Genomic DNA, 10,275 nt, shown 5'->3' with positions numbered 1-10,275 from the left:
TCGTGGTTATATATATATGTCGTTACGTCTTCATGTCCTTACATCTTGCTTATAGTCAACTGGCTTTTTTTATTTTTGTCGTTTTTGTAACTCATTTGAATCATAATTCTACTTAAGTTACTCCGTTCAGATATCAGCGTCGTTCAACTGACAGTTGGCCCGTATCACCGCGCGCTGCCGTATATCGGGAGTTTTATTATTTTTGTTAACTTCTAAAGTAAATGACTTCCGAATAGTTCTTAGAGTTTATTTAACATAGTATTTTTTTAAAACGATCCATACATAATGCTACATCGCAAACGTCGCATTTAAAAATTGTTTCTTTCCGAACTAACATAGATAAACATATAAAGCATCGTTTTGATGTTTTCCTTCGCCTTTTTAGTGTCGGAGGTAACCGTATAGTAAAATGCCGGCCAGTATATCGCGTTAATGTATCATTGATATATGATGCCTCTCTTACTCTTACGTTTGCTAAGTATTTTTCAATAATTTTTTCGGCTAATCTTTGCTTGTAGACAGGGAAAGCTCGACCTTTTTTATTGTTTTTGAAAATTATATAACTCTTTAGTAACATCATGTTCATAAAGTAAAAAAATATTTTTTTATAGCCTTTTTAAGCAGATACAAACTTTTCCGTAGAACCGTACAATTAAATAGGTTATTGTAGCACGGAACTCAATAGGTTTTTGTCTATGCTAGTGTGCAACCAAATAGGGCAGACCCCTAACTTTAAGCTTAAATATATAGGTTCTTATATATGCTAAAATGCAACCAAACAGGGTAGATCCCTACTTTTATAGGTTCTTGTATATGTTAACTTTCGTTTCCTTCAGCACTTGGTCGCGTGGTGCAGCACTAGTCCGGGAACAACCAGCAGCATAAGCGTGAGCACTCTCATTTCCTCTCTGTTAATATTAGGAGTATCGCGAAGACGATTCTACATACAACGGGAGTGCCGGTGCATGAGTGTTTAGTGATCAATGAACTCAGCGTTGCTGTATATTGGGGCGTGCTGCCACGGGTCTTATTAAGCCGGCAGACGTATGTATGAGAGAATCCAACATTTTCTGTTGCTTCATAATGTAGTTTGATTGATTCTTTCCCTTTAAAGATCCTAGGCCCCGCCTTTTCTCTTCGTATCACTTCTCGTATATTTAAGATGCATCACTATGGATCTTTTATTTCTCATTTCTTAAGACAATTTAAATTGATTTATCTATTTATTTCAATTGGAAATTCATGTTTCATAGAAGAAATTTAATAGCGGAGTACGGTCGACAAAACTATAGTTCAGAATATCGGTATCTATTTGAATGTTAAGATCATTAATTGATCGACAAATCAACACTTTCAACCCTTTTAACTACAGCCAATCTCTTAACGTATTCCATTAGCACTGTTCGATTAGTAGTATAATCGGTATAATCATAGTCTTGACGTAACATCGTAACATCGTAACTTCTCGGTAAGATACTTCTAGAGTGGATTGTCGAATAATAAGTCAATAACACTTACATTTAGCACACATCATTGTCGTAAGTTATGTAAACAAACGTTAGTAATTTTTTTAAATTATACAGCATAAGTAGGATCGACCGATCGCTTTTTGTATAAACCATAATATTTGACTTTTGATATTTGTGGGTACACTTTTCTCGTTTTCATATCGTTACATCTTTCGCACTTTCTCAAAAATTTTAGACGATCCGATGTAATCTGTATAAGATTTCACGATACTGCGTAGATACAGGATTACTTTGAGATCGAGAGGATAGAGAAAAATTTCGTGTATCTTTTTCGTGGAAATGTTTCTTGCTTAATCATCTGTACTGCATGTTGTCAATGTTAATGTAATATTTACTCGAAAGATATATTATATTTAACTCAATCTGTTTTTTGTTAGAAACAGTAAGTAAATATACTTCTGTTTAAGTAAATATATTTAATGTCTTGTTACAGATGACAATGTAATAGTGAATTATAAATCAAATTTTCCATAAGGAAATAAATTATAGATGGTCATTCTACAGTTTACAGTAGATGACTGAAAATGAATGATATAGAAAGCATAAGCATGAAAGGCAGTGGAGGATCTAAGATGCCTCATAGTCATTCGACTCCAGCAGGTGTGGATGGAGGTAGTAGAACCCCTCCTACAACACCTAGAAAAGCTGGTAAAATGCTTGCTGTTCGTGTGCAGATGTTGGATGATACGATTACAATGTTTCAAGTTCAGGTAATTTTTATAATAGTTTCATGAAATGGTTCTGTTCATTGGCGAGGTAGTTACAAATGTAAGACACAAAATATTAAAAGTGACATGCTTTCATTTCAAGTTTACACTGAGTCAAATATATCATAACTGCTTCTATAATTAATGCAAAATATCTTTAAATATTAACGTATATGAAATAAATATTAAAAATTATATTAGATTGATTTTGTAATGAGAAGTAAGTCAATTATATATCTTTAGTTACATGTTCAACTAATCAGTATTTTAATGTAATTACTAAACTAATTTAATATAAAATCACTGTATGAGATATATGCCATAATGTCTAAGAATAGAAAGGAGTTCTTTTTTAGTTTGATGTATTTTTTATTTATAAAACTATAACAATGTTTTTTATTTTTAAATATTTTTATAAATTATTGTTTGTCATTGTATTTATTTAATAACAAAAAATCATTTACTTTATGCTATCTACGCATGTAATACTTCTAAATGAATAATTGGAGCAGATAATTGGTGATACTATATTGCATGGAGTAAATGTATTGATGTATTGATTATTCATAAAATATATATGATGCATCTAAAGCATATTTTCAGTTGTCTTAGAGGGTAATTTAAAGTGTGATAACTTTATTTTGAAATATCTGACATTGGAAATTTTTTGCGATCAAAGTAATTAGGCTTGTACTATTTTAAGTTTATTTAAATTTTAGGCAAAAGCTTTAGGCAGAGTGTTATTTGATCAAGTTTGCAAACAGCTACATCTTTTGGAAGCTGATTATTTTGGTTTGGAGTACCAGGAACCTAATGGAACGAAAGTAAGAAGCTGATAAATATGTGTTGTTGAATAATTTGTATATACAATTTTGATATTTACCAATAGTATTTATTTGCAGTATTGGTTAGATTTAGAGAAGCCGGTTTGTAGACAAGTTGGACTATCACTAATAGATCCCATATTAAGATTTTGTGTTAAATTTTATACACCTGATCCAGCACAATTAGAAGAAGAGTTTACAAGATATCTATTTTGTCTTCAAATTAAACGGGATTTAGCCCAAGGTCTATTACAATGCAATGATAATACGGCAGCTTTGATGGCGAGTTATATTGTGCAGGGTAATAATAATTCATTTTAAAATTATATAAATGAAAACGAATTAAAAAGTAGAATAGTTTTACGACAAATGATTAATTATTTTAGCCGAGTGTGGAGATTATGTGATAGAGGATTATCCAGATCATACGTATTTGTCAACTTATAAATTTGTGCCTCATCAAGATCAAGAACTAGAGCGTCGCATTATGGAAAATCATAAAAAACACGCGTAAGATATTTTCTAATTAACTTTGTTCAAATATGTATAAAGTTTCAATGTCCTGAAAATGTTACGTTTTGTAAACAGAGGCCAATCACCGGCAGAAGCAGATCTCAATCTGCTGGAAACAGCGCGTCGCTGTGAATTGTACGGGATGAAAATGCATCCAGCTAAAGTAAGTATCGCAAAATATGACTTATGCTATGCTTGAGTATATAATCGTTGTTGCATTTCATTTGTTATCGAAGGATCACGAAGGTGTACCGTTGAATCTGGCTGTGGCACATATGGGGATAGTAGTCTTTCAAAATTTCACCAAAATAAATACGTTCAGTTGGGCTAAAATCAGGAAAATCAGCTTTAAAAGGAAACGATTTTTAATTAAACTTCATCCAGAGGGTTACGTAAGTGTATTATATTCCGTTCAAATAATGTCGAAACGAATCCTTGAAGAACCGGGTTTGAAAATTAACTATTTCGCGCAACGTTTGTAGGGTTATTACAAAGATACTGTGGAATTCTTTTTCGAAGGACGCAACGAATGTAAAAATTTTTGGAAAAAATGCGTAGAGAATCATGGATTTTTCCGTTGTTCGGTGGTCAAACGAGTAGTACGACAAAAAACACGAGTTCTCAGTCGTGGCTCGTCATTTAGGTATGCGCGTTTGCGCTAAAAACGTTCCATATTATGTTATGCGTATAAAACGTATAAGGCATGTAAGTCGATTTAATGAAATTTCTTGATATTGCGTTATTAGGTACAGCGGGAAAACTCAGAAGCAAATCGTGGAATTTGTTCGGGACAATTACGTGAAGAGGCAAACGTTTCAAAGGTAAGTTGGATTAGCACCGCGAAATGTCGTTCTATGATTGAATCAATTCTTGGATACACTAGTAATGTGTAGCTAGTGCATGCGTATCGTTATGTACTGTCCCCTTTTAATGCTGGTTTTATACCATTGAGATATATTTTAATTAACGAGCGCACTAATCTTGCGTGGGTAAGACGGGAGGTGGCACGGTCTTGCTTTTGCCGGGACATTAATTGGTATTTATCATGTCTATCGTTGTTCCAATTTTAAGTAGAACGAAGTGTTTACTCTATTCGTTTTGTACTTTCGTGTGTCAGTGTTGCCTGTTCGGACAGGGGTGGCGGGGAGTCAGGCTCACCATCAGGCACGATAACCCGAATGATCAATGTACCCTATTTTTGATAGTGTGGTCACTAATTCTCGTCGTTGTAACACCTAATGATACACACTGCAAAGTTACCATACTTCACTGTCCCGATCGAATCTTTACCAATCAGATATTTCTCCATCGTAGTAGCCTATTCTACAATAGAGCATAGAGATTACGTACTTCCTTTATAATAATTTCATCCTTGTACATACAGTTAACAGGTATACATGATTTTTTATCACGCAATATCGATGTACAGTCAGATAACATTACTAAATAATGCGCTATTAGAGCGAAAAGCATCGTGTTTCACCGATAGATTCATCGCCGTTTGTGTGCACATTTTTATCGAATATCTCCGTGTGTGCGATAATTAAGCATGCGAAGATAACGAGTACTCGTGCGCAGATCCTTTACGCGTAGCATTAACAATAGTTTGCGTGCAAAAATATAACTAGTTTACAAAATCATTGAATTTTGAATGTAAAACTGTAAGCACAGGATGTAGGAAAATTATTAAATGCAATGAGAGCAAATGTTTAGGTGATAATGGAGGGGATTTTTAACGATGATATGGTATCTTGTGTATAAAGGATAGTTTTCATACGATTGCTTGTTAACATTGCTATTATTACCATTATTTGACTCGTATATTTTCTGTTTAACTTAATGTACTATTTTATCGTTTTGAGGGCATACTTGATTATTTGAACATTGTTGTTTTACCGCGATCGTGATATTGGTTGCGATATAAGGGTAGCAAGCATCGCGAACGCGAGTGACACGCAACTTTTTCTTCGATACAAATACATATGTATTAAAGGAACGTTTATGAGAGAGAGAGACAAAGAGATTTAAAAAGAAAAGGAGACCCTTGAAACGATAATGGTTAACCGAGTAAGCGTAACGAGAAAGCTACTATTTTACAAGAGATGATAGGAAGGTGGAAAAAAAATGCGAAAAATATTAGTTAGTTCTGGACAGGCTTGGCATTTGGTAGCCTAAGTCTGATGCTGAACTTGACTCTCTCTTGCTCGCAGGTCCAATTCGTTCCGGCAGACTAGCGGTGGTAGGGCATTGCAGGGCTTGGAGGGGGGAGGCTATCGTGGGGCCACTCCAAGCAGCTCCCTTATGGGCAGCTCCAGCATCTCTGCCCACCCCCTCCTGCCCCTCGGCGATCCTGGTATGTACCATGACCGACACCAACCTCCACGAGAAACGCTTTCTTTTTCATACCCCCGCTCTTTGCCTCTGTTTCGTTCTTTTTTGTTTTTTCTTTTCTTTTTAAAAGATCAGTTTCTCTCGATTGTCTTCTCGTTTTTCCTTTCGTTTTCATTTACTGTGTTACCGTTTATTCTTCGTTCGTCCCCTAGCATTATTTTATTTTTGACATAAGTTCTGTTGAAGTATCGTACATAAAGTATCGTAAAAGTAGAGAGTAGTAGAGTTAGCGTATTGCAAATAGAACGCTTTTAAAAATGATTATCTGGAGTTTATTATCTGAGGCTTGTTTACGTTGTTCCGTCAAGAGAATGTAAACGCAGAAAAAGGCTATAAGGGAAGGTATACTCGTAAGAATATCGAATGTATCGATTCGCCGGGAAGAAGGTCTTGGGGCAATCGAGCGAACGCCGATGAGTTCAAAGATCCTTCGGAATCGCAAAAGGCGAATCGAACAGGAAAACAAGAAAAAATGAGATAACAGAAGGGTGGGTAGAGGGAAAATAGTGGGAATTATGGAGGGAGAAGGAACGCAAGGAAACAGGGTTCGCGAGCGGGGGTAGGTGTACAATACCGGAAATGTAAAAGCTAAAGAAGGGAATAATTTCAGCCCTGGAAACCCCAGCTCTGTCTCTATCATGCGGCTCGATGACACTGGATTCTCCGACGACTGTGACGAGTGTCTCGATGGGAGGGACGATTCACCGTCGCGAAGACACAGCTACGTCGTTTCGGACACTTACCTCCATCGACGTCCATTCCCCGGCCACTCCCAGCCAGGTCCCAGTACCGCGGCAGATGCTTGCTGCCAGCCAGCAACGGATTTCATCAGCAGGTCGTATCAGCCCCTCTAACAGCAGTCCTCCTGAATTTCCCCCACCGCGACCTATGCCTAGACATCCCTGGCAGCGATCGGCCAGTTGCCGCGAGTTGTACGCTTCTAGCTTCGAGGATTCAGGGAAAGCGCGATCGAAGGACGACAAACCTTCCGATGATCCTATATTGGAACCTTTCCGTTTGCCCTCCCAGGGTGAGCTAGACAATCCCGTGACGCGGTACGATGAAAGTAATCGATCGTACAGCGCGGCTAGCTCGAAGTTACCCTCTCTCGATCACGACTCGGTACCCGAGCGTGTCTATAGTAGCTCCTACCCGGGAACTTCGTCGCTCTCCACTGAATCTGGTCACGAGGAATCCGGTCCTGCGGGAGATCTCTCTCACGACGATCTTTCGCACGATTCCTACGAACTTTTGGAACGCGAGCACGAATTTGAATATCCGGAATCGTATTCGAGTCCGCGAGACGACGACGACGAGAACGAGCCAATGTCCGATAGGAGCGACGAAGGAATCGAGCACGAGATGTTCCAAATGGATTCCGAGACCGATTCCTTCGTGAAACACCGATCGATCAAATCCACGGATAGACAACAATTCAAATCTGTGCTCGCGGACCTCAAGAATGCTAGAACAAAGTCTATCGATCGGTACTCAGCCGTGACCGCGAAATCAGACAGTGACTATATCACCGTTGAGTCTCGAATACAACGATCTAGCACTCAAATCGAACGAAAATTCGAGACACGACACGCTAATTCGATAGAGCAACAACAGCAACAACAACAATCTAAACATTCTCTTCCGCATCAGGACTCTGGGAGAAAAGATCCTGTCGTGTTGCAAGTGCAAAAACAAAAAATGTCTGTGTTGAACGAGTTGAAAAACTTGAAACCAAAGTATAAGATCACTCACGTAGATTCGGAGATTTTACGGGATGAGGGTATTATGCGTCCAAAATCTCGGATAGATGATGATTTGAGTCCAGTAGATTCGACCAATAGAACGATCATAGATCAAAGAGCTAGGACAGTCAGAGCACGCAGTATTGCCAGTTTGGAAGACCATATATCACGCGCATACGTAGAAACGGGTAGTTTAGGTCGGGGTTACAAAGGTGCTGGTGCAGGTAGTGTTAGTAGCGGTGGTGGTGGTGGTGATAGTGGTGGTAGGGATCGAAAATCGAATCGCGAAAGCGAGACGAAGCTCGAGAAAACGTTGACAAAGTTGCAAGACAAAGAAAGGAGAAGCGTGGACCGAGAAGAGAGAAAACGTGTCGAAAGGGATTATTCCAGGGAGTATTCGAGTAAGAAGGCAGAAAGAAGCGAGTTGAGAGAACGTCGATCGGTCGAGCGATTGGATTCGCGAGATCGAAAATCGGACATGCACGGTCGTCGTAGCATTGATCGAATAGACGCAAGAGAATTACGAAGAAGCATCGAGAGGCTGGACGTTCGAGAGAGAAGTTACGAACGGCTGGATTCGAAGGAGAAGTCCTTCCGTCACGGTGATCCTTACGCGTTACGCGGGAAGAGCGTCGAGCGATTAGATTGTCAGGAACTTCGAGGTAGCACGGAGTATCTAAACAGAAGTCCGAAAGAAAAGACGGGTCATCGGTATTCCGAATCGAGGGAACGTCGAGAGAGAAGCGTGGAACGGTTAGATTCAAAGGAGAAGAGGAGAAGTCCGGGAAGTCGAAGTAATACGGTCGATTACAACCAGAGGCATACGTTGGAACGTTTTGATTCTGGAAACAAAAGCCCGCTCGAACGACTCAGTGCTGGCAGGGAACATCGTGGAAAAAGCGTCGAGAGATTGGACTCGCAGGAGAAGCCGACATTTGATTTCGATCCCGTTACGATCGAAAGATTGAAGTCTTTGGAGAGGTGCAACAACGTTTCGAAAGACAAAGGATACGATAGAAAAGCGGAGCGAAAGAGTTTCGAAAAGTTGGATTCGCGCGAACGAAGGCACCCAGATCGACTAGATTCGCGCGAGCGGAAGCAATTGGATAGGTTTGACTCGAGAGCAGGAGGAGGGGGAGGGGGTGGAGGAGGAAGAAGTTTCGAGTGCATCGAACAGGTCTACGATTGGAGAAGAAACAGCATAGAGAGGATCGAGTACAAGGAATCGAGGAAAGGTAAGGGGCGAACAGAAAGGGGAAAGTCCGAGGAGAAGCCGCGTGAAAGGGACGACTGGAGAAGCTTGGAGAAAGCGCGAAAGGACGAGGAGAAGCGCGAGCGAGAACGACAAGCGAGGCTCTCGATAGAGTCGAGGACGGACACGGTGATCGGTGTGCCGATGGAAATGGAAAATTTTAAATCGAAGACCATGTTTACGGAGTACGAACCGAAGATCGTGGGAGGTGTGGTGCTGGGTTTCGACGACACGATACCGGGTCATACACCGGTCGAACGTACCAAGAGCGATCCGAATCCGGCACGGCAGAGGTTAGGCTCGAACAGTAAACGGCACATACTGATGCATCAGAAATCCATCGACTTAACGCCAGCTGATTCGGGAGACGAAGATCCGTTCTCGGACAGTGCGGCTATGCAAAAGGCGAACATAGAAATACCTTACATGTTGCACAAACGACACGTCATGAATGGTACCGCATCTGACGAGAAGTCCGAGTCGGATAGCGGCAAAACCATTTCGAAAAAGGCCGGTGCCGTTCGAGATCTTCCCAAATTGCCTTTGAAAATGATCACGGACATTTCTTGTTTTGATCTGTCTAAGCTGTCCTCGATAGACAAGCCTAGTAGCAAGCTCTCGCCTGACAAGCCAAAGAGCGTTTCGATCACGCCCATGCGACCTAAATCGATACTCTCAAGCCCGTCCGATAAACCGAAAAGTATCTTGAGTCCTACGTCGAAGTTATCACCTACCGACGTGAAAAACGTAGTTTGCAGTTTCTCTCCAACGAATAGAAGTCCATCCAAGGCAGGTTCGAAGGCTCCGTCACCCGATAAACAGCCGTTCAGATCCGCGTCGTTCGATAAAAACCGAACGGAAATCGTGATCGAGGATCGAACGGGTATTAAATCGTCCAGTCTCGACAAGAAAACATCGAAATTATCACCGATCGAACCGAATGTCACCATACTATCGTCGATCGAGAAACGCTCGCCCAAGATGTCTCCCACAGATCCAAATGTAACAATAGTTTCTGTGATACAAAAGAGGAGGCCATCACCCTCGGAGTCATCCAAGAGCTTCGCAAGCGCGCAACGGTCGCTCGATTCGAAGGTGAAGCCTTTGAATTTTGCCGACGTGGTTGGAATGGAAATGAAGATGAAACTCGAGCGTAAGGCCAAGTCCGAAATGGAAAAGGACAGTCTGAAAACGCCGGATGATAGCTTGGAGAAGCAAGACAGTATAGAAAAAATACCATTGCCGGAAATTCCTAAACCGGTTGCAACCGGGATAGAAGACGAAAGATTTGGCTCCGATAAGGTAGAAAAAGTTTCG

The 10,275-nt window shown here is 40.4% G+C and overlaps 1 protein-coding gene across 7 annotated transcripts in view; it reads left to right on the top strand.

Annotated features, from left to right (window-relative positions):
• The first annotated feature begins 845 nt into the window (after positions 1 to 845).
• LOC138178145 (FERM, ARHGEF and pleckstrin domain-containing protein 1) overlaps positions 846 to 10,275 on the top strand; it is a 28,844-nt gene continuing 19,414 nt past the window's right edge. For 3 of the 7 annotated variants that reach the window (XR_011172611.1, XM_069109661.1, XM_069109662.1), the window contains exons 1-11: positions 864 to 1,044; positions 1,963 to 2,239; positions 2,956 to 3,060; positions 3,139 to 3,361; positions 3,447 to 3,570; positions 3,649 to 3,736; positions 3,810 to 3,965; positions 4,056 to 4,216; positions 4,320 to 4,394; positions 5,784 to 5,926; positions 6,575 to 6,799. Coding sequence is in view for 6 of the 7 variants with exons in the window: in XM_069109661.1 (XP_068965762.1) it covers positions 2,054 to 2,239; positions 2,956 to 3,060; positions 3,139 to 3,361; positions 3,447 to 3,570; positions 3,649 to 3,736; positions 3,810 to 3,965; positions 4,056 to 4,216; positions 4,320 to 4,394; positions 5,784 to 5,926; positions 6,575 to 6,799 (1,486 nt within the window). In the remaining variant the exon portion in view is untranslated. Of the gene's footprint in view, positions 1,045 to 1,430; positions 1,558 to 1,962; positions 2,240 to 2,955; positions 3,061 to 3,138; positions 3,362 to 3,446; positions 3,571 to 3,648; positions 3,737 to 3,809; positions 3,966 to 4,055; positions 4,217 to 4,319; positions 4,395 to 5,783; positions 5,927 to 6,574; positions 10,250 to 10,275 lie in introns of those variants that run through there. The other 4 variants (XM_069109663.1, XM_069109658.1, XM_069109659.1 and 1 more) reach the window with 4 other exon arrangements.

This window comes from Bombus flavifrons, chromosome 3 (genome assembly GCF_040668555.2).
Source record: "Bombus flavifrons isolate JBK064 chromosome 3, iyBomFlav1_principal, whole genome shotgun sequence".
NCBI classification, from domain to species: Eukaryota; Metazoa; Arthropoda; class Insecta; order Hymenoptera; family Apidae; genus Bombus; species Bombus flavifrons.
The sequence above is the reverse complement of the archived record's forward strand: the minus strand, read 5'-3'. Positions and strand labels throughout refer to the sequence as shown.